Source organism: Stegostoma tigrinum, chromosome 39, assembly GCF_030684315.1.
Source record: "Stegostoma tigrinum isolate sSteTig4 chromosome 39, sSteTig4.hap1, whole genome shotgun sequence".
Taxonomy (NCBI): Eukaryota; Metazoa; Chordata; class Chondrichthyes; order Orectolobiformes; family Stegostomatidae; genus Stegostoma; species Stegostoma tigrinum.
In genome coordinates, this window is record NC_081392.1 from 2,951,563 (window position 1) to 2,969,355 (window position 17,793).

At 42.0% G+C, this 17,793-nt stretch overlaps 1 protein-coding gene across 1 annotated transcript in view; it reads right to left on the reverse strand.

Annotated features, from left to right (window-relative positions):
- Positions 1–13,301, reverse strand: part of timm50 (translocase of inner mitochondrial membrane 50 homolog (S. cerevisiae)) — a 144,406-nt gene extending 131,105 nt beyond the window's left edge. The window contains exon 1 of the mRNA XM_048522436.2: positions 12,834–13,301. Coding sequence (XP_048378393.1) covers positions 12,834–13,239 — 406 coding nt within the window. The 5' untranslated portion in view covers positions 13,240–13,301. The remainder of the gene's footprint in view (positions 1–12,833) is intronic.
- Positions 13,302–17,793: the final 4,492 nt, after the last annotated feature.

The following is a 17,793-nucleotide window of genomic DNA, read 5'->3' on the forward strand; positions in this document are numbered from 1 at the left end:
TTTTAACTGTTATTTCTTAAATCATGTAAAAATTATGCAGAAGGTCAGTCATATTTTGAGAACATAAAACATATATGAGCAGACTAGGGCATTCAGACCAATGTTACTGTAACATTCAACGAAATCATGGCTGATCTCAACATCTCAAATCCATTTGCTTGCCTCATCCCCAAAACCCTTGACTCCCTCTGATTAAAAGAAATATGTTGGTCTCAGCCCTGAAAAGAGTTAACAATTCAGCCTAGTACCCAGAATACTCTGGCACTAGTTTAAGTTGTTCTTTCAGTTTAACTTGCACAGGGGGAAAAAAAAGGTCAAATGGGACCTTGATCTCAGATCTCAATGATTTGCCCTGATTATGTCAGTCTACAATCAGTGCCTACAACTTCAGTTCCAAACTCCGGTTGGAATGCTAGGAACTCCATCAACAAACACATGGGCTCCAAATCAATCTACCACCCTGAGAAAAAGAACAGGAAATGACATCACCAAACCAAGGAAACCTAAACAGATAAATAGAAAGCAGGACATAACACCAGCGCTTCACCGGAAGCTCATTGATCATGTTACCTAGAACGGTGACGAAACGTCTGAAAACAAACCTTCCAGCTCAGCGAGCAAAATCACATCTAGAACCTCAACCTGAGCTACAAATGTTTGTTAATGGAATTCCAGTTGTAATACCAGACTTACAGGAATTCCCTGGCGTGTCTCTGTTTGGCTTGAGCAATTATCAATGCGTTGTTGCAGTAGAGTCCATGTCCCTCATTGTCCACGTACAGTGAGACAAGTGAGAATTGTTTGTGTCTTTTGGTGGTTAGTTGGTGTTCGTGAATCTGTCCAGTCAGGTTTCTTCCAGTTTGGTCTATGTAGTTTCTCACAGTCCTTACAGAGTATTTTGTACCTTATCCCAGTTTTGCTGGTTTTGGGAATGAGATCCTTTATGTTCATCAGTAGCAGTTGTTCAGTGGTTGTCAGCTTGTGGGCTACTCTGATAGCTAGATGTCAGAGTAGTAATAATTGTGACCTTGCAGCTTAAGACCATAAGATAACCAGCAGAGGGTTTTCCACCCAATTCCCATTGACTCTAGTTTTATAGGGACCTTTGATGCCACAATCCAGAACACTGGTAAGGTCTCTTCTGGAGTACTGTGTTCAGTTCGGTCACTCTTACAAGAATGATATGATTAATTTGGAGAGGGTTCAGAAAAAAGATTTACCAAGAATGGATGGTTTGAGTTATAAGGAGAGGTCAAATAGGATGAGACCTTTTCATTGGAGCGTAGGAGGTCGTGAGGTGACCTAGTAGGAGGTTTATAAAACCATGGAGGGATATAGATAAGGTGAATGCCTTTTCTTCAGATAAAAGATGAAAGAACTTCAGTTGCTGTAAATCAGGAACAAAGCCAGAAATTGCTGTGAAAGCTCAGAAGTTCTGGCAGCATCTATGCAGAGACATCAACGTTAACTGGTGCTCTGAGGAACAGCCACCAGATTCAAAACATTAACTCTGTTTTCACTCCACAGATGCTGCCAGACATGCTGGGCTTTTCCAGCAATTTCTCGTTTTGTTTGATTTACAGCAACTGAAGTTCTTTCACCTTTTGCCTGAAGAAAAGGCACTTACTATTCACCTTATCTATATCCCTCATGGTTTTAGAAACTTCTATAAAAAAGGTTCTTCTCAACCTTCCACGCGCCAATGAAAAAGTCCCAGCCTGTCCGGCCTCTCCTTATAACAAACTCTCCATTTGTTTTTGTGCCTTTACCCTAGGGTGGGGGATTTCAAGGCTGGGGGCATATTTTTAAGATGAGAGGAAAGAGATTTAAGATAGACATGAGTTGAACCATTTTTTAAATAGAGAGCGGCTCATGTGTGGAACGAACTTCTACAGGAATTGATGGAAACTGGTGCAGTTACAACATTTAAACGGCAATCTGGATAAGTACATGAATAAGACTTGTTTGGAAGGATGTGGGCCAAGTGCAGGCAGGTGGGACTAGTTTATTTTGGGATTATGGTCGGCACGGATTAATTGGATTGAAGGGTCTGTTTCTCTGCTGTACGACTCTATATGTGCAAAATGAGGCTATTTTTAAACCAGCATTACTGCGTTCTCTTTCCCAAGTAGCCTGGGCAGCAACGGCGAAAAAAAACATACTGATCGGCTAACTTGACTTATGAAATATTTCTTGTACTATCAGTGTCTTGCCTTTTATATTGTCTACTCTTCCATTCTTCATTAAAGGCAAGTATGAGAAAGCACAAAAGGTCTGAAATCTTCAGTGATCTGCGGTAATGGCTCCCAAAACTAATTATGGAATTAAACCTGAAAATCAGTTAGTTAATGTTGGTCACCTATTGCGACAACTTTTATTACCAGTCTTCTAGAGACTTGACACTACTAACTGCTCTTGCCTACATCCTATTCTGGTCCCACAGATAAAAAATGGCACAGCAAGACACCTTTTAGCTTAAATAAAAAGTGTGACTGGAGAAAGCCCACTATTATCTCAGGACAACCAGAAACTGGCAATGAATTCATGATTGCCAACATCACCTAAATCCTGACAAAAATAGCCATCAGCAATACCAGCTTCACAGACTACACAAATAGCAGATACATTTGAGAAAAGTTAGTCATTGCACCAAGGATACGAAAGCTGAGATGCTGTAGGAAATTAAGTACATTTGGGAATTCGGCAAGACCATGGGTGGGGCTTAGGAGTCAGGGTGGAATTCAGTTTCAATTGTGCTGCTTGCTTTTATCAAATCAGTAGAGAGGTTAAAAGAAAAAAAAAACTGTAGGAAAATGCAGTAATAAGAGATAGATTGTACTGGTCATTCTACAATGAGACATGAATGCCACAAAGCATGCTTATTCCTGCTCGGAAAGACAGGCAGATCTTTCATTTCAATAGCACCTTTCACAACCTCAGCCAATGATGTACTTCCTAAGTGTTGTCACTGATGAAATGTCAGAAATATAGTAGCTAGTTTTCACATGGTAAGATCCCAGCAACAGCAGTGTGATTGTGGCCAGATCAGCCAATATCCTGTAAACAAGCGATGGAGGGACAAATATCAACCCAACATACCAAGGAAGGCACTGCTATTCTTCTTCAAAACCATGCTGTGGGGATCTTTTGCGCTTGAAGATAGACTGGGCTCCAGATTAATGGCATTTGGGAAAGGTAAAACTTTGCAGTAATTTGCATCTGTTGCTGTCATCGTTGCGTAAATTTTACACTTTTTCAAGTAAGTGCCCAACACATTTGATCAAACTCGACTGGACCTTAGGCTTGGGGACCGCTTTACAGAACACCTCCGCTCGGTTCGCAATAAGCAACTGCACCTCCCAGTCGCAAACCATTTCAACTCCCCCTCCCATTCTTTAGATGACACATCCATCATGGGCCTCCTGCAGCGCCACAATGATGCCACCCAAAGGTTGCAGGAACAGCAGCTCATATTCCGCTTGGGAACCCTGCAGCCCAATGGTATCAACGTGGACTTCAACTTCAAAATCTCCCCTTCCCCCACCGCGTCCCAAACCAACCCAGCTCTTCCCCTCCCCCCACTGCATCCCAAAACCTGCCCAACCTGTCTCTGCCTCCCTAACCTGTTCTTCCTCTCACCCATCCCTTCCTCCCACCCCAACCACACGTCCATTTCCTACCTACTAACCTCACCCCACCTCCTTGACCTGTCTGTCTTCCCTGGACTGACCCATCCCCTCCCTACCTCCCCACCTATCTTCTTTTCTCTCCATCTTCGGTCCACCTCCCCCTCTCTCCCTATTTATTCCAGAACCCTCACCCCATGCCCCTCTCTGATGAAGGGTCTAGGCCCGAAACGTCAGCTTTGGTGCTCCTGAGATGCTGCTTGGCCTGCTGTGTTCATCCAGCTACACACTTTATTATCTTGGACCTTAGTCTGTTTAGCAAGATGAGCATTACACCACTTACTGCTCACCACTGCTGATAAGTTAAGAATTTTGGCTCAAGAACCAACACAGGCAGAGATCGCTTGGATGTAGCAATATTGAAATGGAAAATTTAACTGAAGAAATCTTTCAGAACAGTATAAAACACTGGAAAAAGTACAAAGCAAACTTTTTAGACAGGTGAGTCTGCATATCAGACTGAGGCCTGTCTTAGATACAGCACATAGCTAGGTAGTACACAAAAGAATATTTTCAATGCAAGTTTTTAAATGACTAAGGAACTGTCTCCAAACAAGAGTCTGCAACTTTGTCCAGTCATTGTCCAGTCACTTCTATGCGATACCTCGGTGGATGCTGAAGGACTATCGAAATGCAAGCTGTTATTGCCGTATAATTTGACACAAATATTATTCAAGTGTCTGGTCAGTGAGTTAAACATTGCTTGGGTAACTGATCTGAGCAGGTTTTCTCCCTATGATGTACCAAATGTAGAGTCCCAAAATAACATGCAGTACCAGAAAACCAAAGCCATACCTGCTACTCAGTCAGGTGTCTGCTAAAGGAAGGTCTGTTCCTCATTAGATTTTGAATCACAAAACAGAGCTACCTGACATCCAACAAATGAATACAGGGTAGAACAAGAGATAGTAGAACTGCTGATACTGGATAATGAGATAACACAGTGTGAAGCTGGATGAACACAGCAGGCCAAGCAGCATCAGAGGAGCAGGCAAGTTTGATGTTTCAGGTCAGGACCCTTCTTCAGATGGGTCTACTGCAGGGTAGAACAAACTGGATTGGAGAAGATATTAAGGAATTGATCAGTTTTATAGTGTTGGTTATACACAGGCATGTTGGAGATATTAATTGGGATTTCACTTAAACACAAAGACACAGGATCCTGTGGCACAGTGGTAGCGTTGACACCTCCCAGCCAGGGTTAGATTTCCATTGCTCCGACAAACATCCAAGCAGGTTGATTAAAAAATAAAACAGGTCCTGTGCTGCAGCCGTAGTATCCCTAACCGAGGAGCAAAAGTTCTCACTCAGAATGGATGGTCATGCAAAGAACATTCAACAGGTTCATCAGCCTGTAAATTCTAAAACCTCCTCCAAAAGGGAAAACAACATATATGTGAAAGGTCATAGTCGGAGGATTCAGGGCAGACCATTTAGGACAGAGATGAGGAAACACTTCTTCACCCAAAGAGTGATGAGCCTGTGACATTCATTACCAAAGGGAGTAGTTGATGCCAAAACATTGAGTGTATTCAGCAGGCAGCTAGATATAACGCTTGGGACGAATGGGAGCAAAGGTTACAGGGAGGGAAAAAAAAAAAAAAAATCAGGATTAGGCTGTTGAGTTGGACAATTAGCCGTGATCGTGATGAATGGCAGAGCAGGCGCAAAGGGCTGAATGGCCTACTCCTACACAGTTTCTACGGTACGCAAAAACTATTTCTAAAAAAAATTGTTTTGAGGGATTTGTTATAGGTGTTGATGGCTAGGTTAGCATTTATTGCCTATCCCTAATTGCCAGGAAGCATCTGGTTTCACATCTAGACTAGATATCAGGTTAGATTTGTCTAAATATTACACTAGACTAGTTGCTGATTTATTTCCCTAAAGAACATCAATCAGTAAACTGGGTGGCATGGTGGCTCAGTGGTCAGCACTTCTGCCTCTCAGCGCCAGGGACCCAGGTTTGATTCCACGCTTGGGAAGCTGCGTGTGGAGCTCACACATTCTCCGTGTCTGCGTGGGATTCTTCTGGGTGCTCCGGTTTCCTCCCACAATCTAAAAAAGTGTGCAGGCTAGGTGGTGGATTGGCCATGCTAAAAATTGTCCATAGTGGTCAGGGGTGTGTAGATTAGATGGGTTATGAGGGATAGGTCTGGGTGGGATGCTGAGGGGTGGTGTGGACTTGTGGAGACTAAAAGGGCCAGTTTCCACACTGTAGGTGATCTGTGATCAGTGATCAGTAAACTTGATAGCGTTTGTGACAAGTGACAGACGGCATGTGTTCACCACCAAGCTAGTTTTTAGTTCAGTTCATATTTCATTATCTGCCATTGTGGAATACGAACACACACAGCCCCAGAACATTAGCTGGAGTTTGGATAACTAGCCTAGATAACAGCGCACAACTGCTTCTGCCAAGTGTGGATATGAATAACAAACAAAAAGAAAGAGAAAGACTTAAACAATAGAGATGTTTGCTGAAACTGTGGCACAATCAAACTAGGAAGTTTAAGCTCCTTCGCTGTAATGAGTAATTAAACATCATTTTTCAGAAAGGAACTAAAATGTTACAAAAGAGAATGCTGCACAGAGATCCACAGAAACTGCTCCAGATCACATCAATGCACTCACTGCAATTAGTGAGTTGAGAAGATTTGTAGCTCAGGTTGAGTTTCTGGATGTGAGTTTGCTCACTGAGCTGGAAGGTTTGTTTTCAAACGTTTCGTCACCATTCTAGGTAACATCAGTGAGCCTCCGGTAAAGCGCTGGTGTTATGTCCCGCTATTTATCTGTTTAGGTTTCCTTGGTTTGGTGATGTCATTTCCTGTGGTGATGTCATTTCCAGTTTCTTTTTCCTCAGAGGATGGTAGATTGATTTGGAGCCAATGTGTTTGTTGATGGAGTTCCGGTTGGAATGCCGTGCTTCTAGGAATTCTCATGCATGTCTCTGTTTGGCTTGTCCTAGGATGGATGTGTTGTCCCAGTCAAAGTGCTGTCCTTCTTCATCTGTATGTAAGGATACTAGTGATAGTGGGTCATGTCGTTTTGTGGCTAGTTGATGTTCATGTATCCTGGTGGCTAGCTTTCTGCCTGTTTGTCACAGTTCTTGCAAGGTATTTTGGAAATGACGTTCGTTTTGCTTGTTGTCTGTATAGGGTCTTTAAGTTCATTAGCTGCTGTTTTAGTGTGTTGACAGGTTCGTGGGCTACCATGATGCCAAGAGGTCCAAGTAGTCTGGTAGTCACTTCCGGAATGTCTTTGTAGGGGAGAGTGGTTATGGTTTCTGGGCACGTTTTGACTGTTTGTTGCTGAGAAATCGACAGACTGTGTTCATTGGGTACCCGTTCTTTTTGAATACGCTGTATAGGCCTATAACCACAGCAGCTAATGAACTTAAAGACCCTATACAGACAACAAGCAAAACGAACGTCATTTACAAAATACCTTGCAAGAACTGTGACAAACAGGCAGAAAGCTAGCCACCAGGATACATGAACATCAACTAGCCACAAAACGACATGACCCACTATCACTAGTATCCTTACATACAGATGAAGAAGGACAGCACTTTGACTGGGACAACACATCCATCCTGGGACAAGCCAAACAGAGACACACACGAGAATTCCTAGAAGCACGGCATTCCAACTGGAACTCCATCAACAAACACATTGGCTCCAAATCAATCTACCATCCTCTGAGAAAAAGAAACAGGAAATGACATCACCAAACCAAGGAATCCTAAACAGATAAATAGAGAGCGGGACATAACACCAGCGCTTCACCAGAGGCTCACTGATGTTACCTAGAATGGTGACGAAACGTCTGAAAACTAACCTTCCAGCTCAGTGAGCAAACTCACATCCATTCATTGTAATGTGGTAGAAGACGAGGTAGAATAAATGATAGTCAGTAAAGGATAAATAAATTGAGCAGGTTGGGGAAAAGTGCAGGGTAGAACAGATTACCCCACAGCATTCTCAGTATCCACTGGCAGCTGTGTAAGGATGGTAGAGTGCAGGGTGATTGTAATCTGCTCATCTTGCCATTCACAGTACAGAAACTAACAAAATGCCAGGACACACAATGACGTTTCTGAGCGTGAAACCAGCCCCAACTCAGTTATCCCTCTGCTCAAATACAAGCAGCACATTCTGACTCTCCCCCCTCACTCCCCCAACGCCAATGCCTGTCTTACAGCTAGACTTTATGGTTTATGCACCATTGATGAAGCTACATTTTCCTGGATCACCTTGAAAACTCACCAATTTACCCTGTAAACACATCCTGTGGGCAAAATGCTCACAAATTCCATCGCATGTTGGAGGCAGCTTGGAATATTTATATGGCCCATCACCAAGTGCTTTACAGCCAATGAAGTAATCAAGAAATCCAGCTGCTGTAAGAATGTGTGAAATGTGGCATTAATTGGCACACAAGAGCCCACAAAAAACTGTGAAACAATAATTATTAGCCATGCTTACTAGGAAGTCATGAGAAATGCTTTGATCCTCTTTGTGCCATGGCATATTTTACATTGACCAGAGAGCAGACAGGGTATTGGGTTAAAGTTTCGATGAAAAGACAGCAATTTGTCAGTGCAGCACTGGGCAGTTTGGCTAGATTATGCAATCTTGTCACCTTTAACAGACAAGAAAGAGATACCACTGCACAAAGCTGATAACAGGCTCACTGGAGAAGCTCAACTATCAACCATCTGCTGCATTCAAATAAACCGTCAGTATGACCACCCATACTTAAATTAAGAAAACTACAACTGACCAAGTTACTGGAAGCCAATCCCGATAGGTCACCTACAGGATGAGTAAGAACTACACAAAAAAGGTTTTAAAAAGAATGTGCCAGAACAAATGGCTCATAGGAAGACTAAGTGCCCAAACACAAGATGAAAGGTTATTTTAGAATGAAGTAACTGACAAAAGTGAGAAAGGACCAAATTTCTCTCAGTCCACAACAAAGGCTGGAGCAGTGATTATAGTGAGACATCTTCCACAAATACAGGCATTTTATAAACACAAAACACAAGGTTGGGGAAAATGAACAGGTGCGAGATTCAGTCTCCAGCACAGGAAACATACCATCTTTCTGCAAGCTTGGTTATTAAATGTTCTTAATAATAGCCTGCTTCATTCAGTTTCTGAAGTAAGTAACTCCACTTACAAGGAGACTATTTAACTTATACCGGCGCTTAGAAAGAACAACTCCTCTGTGTTTACTTTTCAAATAACTTTGTAATTCCCGTTTAAATGCCTCAATGATCCTGCCTCCACTACACTGCACGATAATACTTCCCTGATCTTAACCAACTGCCACATGAAAACAATTTTGGTCATGTCAGAATTCCTCCCTTTTCCTTAATTGAGACACTTTGATTTGAACACTTCCACCTTATTGCAAGTCATATGTATCACAAGTGGACTTTTTTTCTGCTTCATCTTAATCTCCCTTATCATTCAGGGAGCTCTGAATTTGTCTGCCCTACTACTCCTGTCCACAAGAACCTTGACTATGTCTAACTCATCTTTTCTTCAAAAGGCAGCCCATTACTCAGGTACAGATTCAGCTGCCAACCTTTGCCTCCAATTTACCTGCATTACACCCATTCTTACTCCATTAAAAAGGTGGCTTTCCCCCAGTTAATTATTCTCACTCTGGATTGTTCCGAACCCTTCTCCATAAGCAACTTGAACCTTATGATAGATCTGGCTCCTGTAGTTCTTCTAACACTTGGTCCACTTCATTCCCAAGAAACGGATCCAGAAATGTTGTCTTTTCTTGGATTGGAAAATGTACTAATGTACAAATCTCCTGAACACCTCTAGGAACTCTTGCAATTTTTTTTCTATTCACTACCATCCCAGTTTACATCAGGATAATTGAGGTCTTTTATAATTAATCTCTCAATTCCCTAATCTCCTTGCATATTTGTTCCTCTACATCTTTCCCACTAGTTGGTGGCAATGTTCACTGTTAAACTGGACACAGGCCAGATGCTGAAGTATGAAAGGATAGGGTTTATACACAGGATAAAGCTTTACAGATCTCTGCCTCCTGACTACTACTTCAGTGAACCAGCGTTTGCACAGGCATTGTTTTTAAACGATAACTAAACAATCAAACCGTTAAACATGAGTGTTTTCATAATAGAAGAAAAGTACAACAGAACTAGTTGGCAACAACCATGATGGAGGTGAAAAAAATGAAGTAAATAGTATCAGGAAAAATACCAGAGAAACTGAAGAAACTAAGAGTCAATGAACCTTCAGATATTGACCACAGTGTTCAGGGATGTGTAGATTAGGTGGATTATAGGGGGATGGGTCTAGGTGGAATATTTGAGGGTCAAAATGCCTGTTTCCACACTGTAGGGATTCTATGACGTTGATGATCAATAAAGGCCTACATCCTAAGATGCTTGACACAGTGAATGCACTGACATGTAAGCAAAGTTAAAGTCCAAAATCAGCCATGAATGTAAAAAGACTTCATGTGCTAAATGGTTCACTCTAATTTGTGTGTGTCTTCTATCCATGTTTGGAATTAATTTTGTCATGTACACTGATAACATGCAGTTACATACCACTGGTGGAAACAAAATATCTATTTTTTTACTAAGTTAGTACAGGTAAGAAAGGAAGGATAAAGAATTGTACCCCTAGTCACTGATTGGTCAGAGCTAGTCTACAAATTACAAGACTTGCTGAATTCAATTTAAATTTACTATATTGGCATTTGAACTCACGACCTCCAAGCTGCAAGCTCTGTACCACAACTGTATTGATACCACAAGATAATGGCAATTGTCAGAGACTGCACCTTGTACTTTAGTCATTTGGGAGAACTAAAGTTGAAATGGTACCAATGTTTCAAGACAAGGATACTTTGTTCTGATTTTACAAGCTGAAAAACAGGAAATGCGAAGGAACTGTATTCTTCAATTTGATAGCAAATATGGAAAAAGCAACAGTGTGTTTCAGCCTGAGCACTTCCTTTGCCCAAAACAGCTATGCTCCTCGCTGTTGGCAGAATGAGTTATTTCTTCACATCAAATGATTAAGCTAAGCAGCAGCAAGAAATCGGGGAGGCAATGGCCTGGTGGTATTATCACTGGGCTATTAACCTAGAGACCCAGGTGATGTTCTGGGGACCTGGGTTAAAATCTGGCTATGGTAGATGGTGGAATGTGAATTCAATTTTTAAAATATCTGGAATTAAGAGTCTACTGATGACTGTGAATTCATTGCCGATTATCGAGAAAACCCACCTGGATTCACTAATGCCCTTTAGGGAAGGGAACTGCCATCCTTACCTGGACTGGCCTACCTATGACTCCAGACTGAAAGCAACATGGTTGCTTTTGTATGCCCCCTGGGCAATAAATGCTGGCCGACCCAGCGACTCCCCACATCCTATGAATGAATAATGAAACATATGTGGCTATCAAAGACAGAAAAAGTTACCTCGGAGCTGGAGAAGAATCTCTGGTCAAGATAGAAGAGAATTGCAGGAAGTAAAATGACTTTAGATTAGCCTAGATTCCCTACAGTGTGGAAACAGGCCCTTCGGCCCAACAAGTCCGCATCGCCCGTTGGCGCATCCCACCCAGACCCATAACCCACACACCCCTGAACACTATGGGCAATTTGGCATGGCCGATCCACCTAGCCTGCACATCTTAGAACTGTGGGAGGAAACGCACGCAGGCATGGGGAGAATTTACAAACTCCACACAGACAGTTGCCCGAGGCTGGAATTGAACCCGGGTCCCTGGCACTGTGAGGCTGTAGTGCTAACCACTGAGCCACTGTGCTGGCCAGTTGAGATAGTTTTTAGCCAGTTCATTGCATTTATTCAACTTATTTTTTGTTTCAACATTTATGAACTGAAGTAATAAAATGGTTTCACCATTTTTAAAGCTAATCTCTCAATGCATACTAAAATGAGAAACAGTACTAGTGAAAAAGGTCCCAAGTTCCTTTGAGATCTGGGTGAAGAATTCTAGGTTCTTGGGTAATTCTTAAAAAGGTGCAAGGCCTGAACATGTTTATTTTGTTTATAGACATTATTTTGACTGTCACATTTAGCAAAATAGGTGAGCCACATTACCCATGTGTTTGATTGCCTTACATTGGCTGTTAGTGTCCCTACTGACATATCCAGAATCACATCTAATGGATAAGTGCTGTGTTTTAGTTTTCACAAGCATGGCCTCATGGCTTTTCTGAATTATTCAGGAACTTGGAGAATCAAAAGGTTTCCCATTGCTTTGGTGACTCAGCTAATCAGAACCAACTTGTCAACTGATCAGCATTTTTGTTCCTCCTGTAGTGTAAACTGTTCTGTTAATTTTGAAATCTGACATTCTTGCATTTTCCCTGATGATAGCAAGGCAAAGAGCTAAAACAACAGGTCTTGATCTTTAGGTAACATTCAAATAACTAACAGATGTACAATTCAGCCAGCACTATAGTCACATCTAGCTAACCACCCAAGCTGGTAATTATTAAAATTACACTAGGAGTCTAAAGGCATAGTATATAGCATCCTTACTACTTCTGACCAGAAATTCGAGGTCAAGGCCTACCTTAGGATATAATGGCCACAGAACCGGTATCATAAAGCAGCCACACAGGTTGATCAGCTATTTGAAAATCTTTGTAACACAAGGCGTAAGGGAAGAATTGTTCCTGTATCAGCTACAAGTGAGAGATAGATGTGGTACAACACCCTCCCTAAGTTAAGAAGAGATTCAACAGGCATTAGCTTATGCTCATTTGGACAACTGGTACAGACAGCATCCATGGAAAGAAAGCAAGTTGGCATTTTGAATCCATATGGCCCTTCATCAGACTCGGTTAAACGGCCAGCTTCTATACTGAGACAATCCTGTAATTCTATAAGCTAGTGTATCCACACTCCTAAAGACGCGTTACACTGTTAATGACAAGATCACTTAAGTATTCAGATAGACCCTAAGCTAAACCGTTTCACTGTGCCACCCCATGGCTATAGTCTGCAACTGCAGCATGACAGGTGACATAGTAAATGGGAGATAACAATGCAGCAACATGAAGTTTCAGCTGGAGATTTTTCAGATGTGGACACTAAACTACTGCCACTCACCGAAGACGTAGACCACCGCGAAGGCGCTGCCGGCCCCCAGCAGTCCCGCCAGTCTCAGCACCATTTTCTTGGCATAGGCTGCATTTTGCTTCTGTTTCTGCTCCTGGTCGGCGCCGGAATCGCTGCTGCCAGCCCCTGGCTCCCCGCTGCCGGCCTCTTCTTTGGCCCGTTCCTGCTGCTGCAGCTTCTCCTGCAGGATCGCATGAGCCAGGCCTCCCGCCCCGGCGCCGCTCGGCCCGCGGCCTCTTTCCGTCGACAGGGTCCGACACGCCGGCGAAGAGCCGAGTTTTACCTCACAACTTTTCAAAGCGGACCTTTTGCGACTGGTCGCAGGCCGGCAGCGTAAGATTTTCCTGCAGAGGTCCAGCGTTGAGCGGCGACACATGCAACTGAGCGACGCCGCCATCTTGAGCCGACCTCCCACCCCTTTCACACACTCCCTCTCAACCGAATACACATTTTGTCTGATTGACGTGGGGCAGGACCAAACGGAAAAGGAGGCGCTTACGCGCGGCGACGTCACTTAGCCAATCAAAGCCACGATAGAGAGGACCTGACAGTCAGCAAGCCCGGTTGGTTTTCGTGTTTTCCTCCCCCACCCCGAAACATGCCAAAGGTCATCACAGTGGGCGAAGGAGGACAAATGAATCCTGAAGGAAATCTAAAACCCGATTCAAAATACCTGCGAAATCATGGAGAAATGTAGGAAAATAACTCTGACAGAGACTTATTTCTTTAACAAAAAAAGGAACAAAACATAAACACCAGAGCTTTCACATGGATGACAAATGCAGAGAATTTTTAACTGAAGAACATCAATTCAAGGTCATCTTCAACTGAGCAAATGAGAGCTTATTATGCAGAGGTTGGAGAAGCAGAATACATTACAGTTTTGGAGGGGATTGGGGTAAATATTTGATAAAGAAACATGTAAAAGAATATAGCAAAAGGACTGAATTTTTAAAATATATTCATCAACCAGATATTTCCCATCCCTAGCTAGCCTTGAGCTGCCCTCTTGAATCACTGCAGTCCAGTGCTAGAAACATACAAACTTTTTTGAACCTTGGATTCAAAATGATCATGAACGATCCTCAACCTCAATGTCATAGCCTTACTTTCTGCCCCTACCCCTCAATGCCTTTGAATGTATCTATAAAATAAAAATGTATCTATATTTTCTCTGATAACAAAGTGTGGAGCTGCAAGAACACAGCAGGCCAAGCAGCGTCTTAGGAGCACAAAAGATGACGTTTCCCCAAACGTCAGCTTTTGTGCTCCTAAGATGCTGCTTGGCCTGCTGTGTTCATCCAGCTCCACACTTTATTATCGCAGATTCTCCAGCATCTGCAGTTCCCATTATCTCTATATTTCCTCTGTCTGGTCTGCTGTGTTCCTCCAGGTCTACATGGTATCATCTCTGATTCCAGCATCTGCAGTTCTTACTATCTCTATCTTTCTTGGAGGTATTCAGTGACTTGGCCTCCACAGCCTTCAGTGACAGTGAATTCCACAAATTCAATGAAGAAATTGTTCCTCATCTCTGACCTAAATAGTCAACTCTCGTAGTCTGATGCTGTGATTTCTGGTTCGAGATTTCCCAGACAGGGAAAACATCCTCTCTGCATCAAATAAGTCTAGTCCTGTTGGAACTTTACATGATTCAATCAGATCCCCTCTCATCTTTCTAAACTCTACCAGGTCCAGTTGAACCAATTTTTCCTTATTGAGAGTTTTGTCATAACCAGTAGCAGCCTAGTGAATCTCCACTGCACTCCTTCCATGGGAATATATCCATTTTTAGGCAAGGAGACCAAAACTACATGCCATACTCCTGCTGTAGTTACACCAAGACCCTGTATGGCTACATTAAGACACCCCTGCTTCTGAACTCAAATTCTCTTGCAATGAAAGACAATGTACCATTTGTTTTCCAAATTACCTGTTGCACCTATCTACATTTATTGGCTCAAAAACAGAAATTGCTAAAGAAACTGAGCAGGTCTAGCAGCATCCGTGCAGAGAAAGAGAATTAATGTTGAGTCCAGTTCTTCAGAACTCCCATTTATTGACTGATGTACACAGATACCCAAATCCCTTTGTACATCCATACTTCCCAAAAGATGATCATTTAAATAATATTCTTGCTTTCTGTTTTTCACACTGAAGTGCAAAACTTTGTATTTAGTCATGTTGTATAGAATTTGCTTAGATGTGGTCATGTCTTAAAAGTCAGACTAGGCTTGACATCAAATGACAATGCAGTGGTTGAGTTTGCTGAGTGCTTGCTTCAGTCAGAAGGACATTGAGTTAATTCCCAAACAGGGGACTTGGACACAAAATCCTGGATGACACTCCAAGTGTCACAAAAGCAGAAAATGTTAGGCAAATTCAATAGGCTCAGCAATATCTCTGGAGAGAGAAACAGATACAATCTTTCAATCCAGTGTCACTTTTTTCAGAACTTCACTCTTCCTCTAATTTTAAGGACTTGAAACATTAACTGTTTCATTCTCTACAGATACTACCAGATCTGCTGAGCTTCTCCAACACACATTTTATTTCATATCTCCTGTATCAGCAGTATTGCAAGTGTAATACTGAGTGAATACTGTTGGAGGTACATCTTCTTTCTGTGAAGGCAAGCCAAGCACAATATAGTCATCTATTGCAAGAGAAACGGAAAACTGAAGTGGAAATGTTTTGCTATGGTTGTATAGAATATTATTGGGGCTATACTTACGTTATGTCGAGTTTTGATCTCATTTAAGAAAGGATGTACATATGTTGGATGCAATTCAGAAAAGGTCCACTCAATTGACACCTAGGATGAAGGTGTTTTTTTGAGAGGAAAGATTGGACAGACTGTGCCTATCTCCACTGGAGTTCTGAAAATAAGACGATCTTATTGAAACATATATGATATGAGAAGTCTTCATAAGCGATATGTTAAAAGGATGGTAACCCTTGTGGGAGACACTAGAAATAGGTTTTCCAGTTCAAAAATAAGGGGTTTATTTTTCAAAAACAAAAACTAGGCTGAATCTTTGGAATTCTCTTCTCCAGGCCACAGGGGAAGAGTAGTCATTGAATACTTTTAAGGTAGCGTCGGTTCTTGACCAACAAGGGAGTCAAAAGGTTAGGGTGGAGACACAGCAATGTGAAGTAATCAAATCAGCCAAGATGTTATCAAGAGAGATAACAGTGAAGGGCTGAGAAGCCTATCCCTGTTCCATTATGTGTCAAATGAAGCATTAAACAGAGGTCTTGTTTACTGTCTCAGATGGTGATAATAGGTTCAATGGCATTATTTTGAAGAATCCTGGCATTATCCCCAATGTCGTGGCTGATATCTATCCCTCAACAACATACATTACTCTGGAGGTCATATCTGACTCAAAACCTTAACTTTCTGTCTCTACAGATGCTGTCAGATCTGTTGAGTACTTCAACAGTTGATTTTTTTTCATTACAATTTAACAGTAAGTTAGTGGGATTTTGTTGCATCCAAATTAATATCTGTACTATTATAGCCAAATTAGCAATAAGGAAATTAATTGAGATGTACTGAAGTTGTGAAAGGCACTATATAAATGCAATGAGGTCATAGGGTCAATTTTTAAAAAAATCTAGTTTCTTTCTGTTTTGCCATTCCCAGCCACTATCCCCATTTAAGATCTGGCTCCAATGCTCTGTGCATCATCAGTTAACACTAACATAGCCTACTGCCCAGGCTGTGGAATTCCCTTAATAAATTTCTCATCTTCCACTGAGCCCACACCCAAACGTCAGGAAGCGAAGACTGCCAGACTTGATTCTGATGCCATTCATCAATTGAGTATCCATCCAGCACAAATTGTTTAGGATCACATGAAGGATGTGAACGTGACAAATTTCAGATCAGCCATGATCCTACTGAATAGCCACGCAGGCTCAGGGGGCCAAACTGCCTACTCTCATTCCTATTTATTAAGGTCTTAATTCAGTCTTAAACTTGTTCATATCCCGACATGGTCTCACCTCTCTCTATATGTCAAAATTGATAATCCATTAAGAACTGTGTTCCTCTAAATTTGACCTTAATTGCATTCCCAACATTCTCCAATCCAAAATCCAGTTCCTCTGCTAACTAAATTGCAATGTACCTGGGCCTTATGCTCTGGAATTTAAATATTTATTTCTCTTTCCCCTTCTTTAAGAATCAGTGTAAAACCTCAAACTAATGCTTTGGCCCATTGTCTGTCACTTTCATATCTTTTGGCATGCCACAGAAAAGAAAGGTGGTGCCAGCACCAGTAAAACTGTTCCCCAAATGAACAGCCAAAACCACAACCCTTTTGGTTTTACATCTTGTCTGGTCTCCCAGATCACAAAGCACCTGGAATCAAGAAGGTACACATGCCTGGTTCCTCTTAGCACCTCCTCACAAAATAGAATGCAGTGGAATTGGGAAGCAATTCTGTACCCACAGCACAGTATCTTGCCATGTTTCTGCACCATGACCCGACATCACTCATTCCAAGACGGCTCTTAAGTAGATTATTCTAACTCTACCTAAAGGTTTTGCAGGCTTTTAGAGGGCTTGGCATGACCCATAATTCACTTTTTCTTTGGAAAATCAGTAATAAGAAAGTAATCTGAAAGTCAATCTTGTTAACCAGGTGGGACACAAATCTGGTGTGCACATCCGGACTGTGTTGTGATTCTTCCACTAGCCTCCCAAAGGAATAATTGGATAAAGGCATCACTTATTCACCAAAATTTAGAGCCACAAACCAGCTAGGTCCAAATTTAATTCCCAGTGGGTGTGGAATTGATTTCAACTGTAATTTCATCAACATTCAATGGCCAAAGAAGGTGGTAGATCTTGGATTTTGGGTTTCTGATTACTTTTCATTGACTCCCTCCTGGAAACCACATCTACATTAACATCAGTCAGTGATGTAGTACCAGTCTTAGG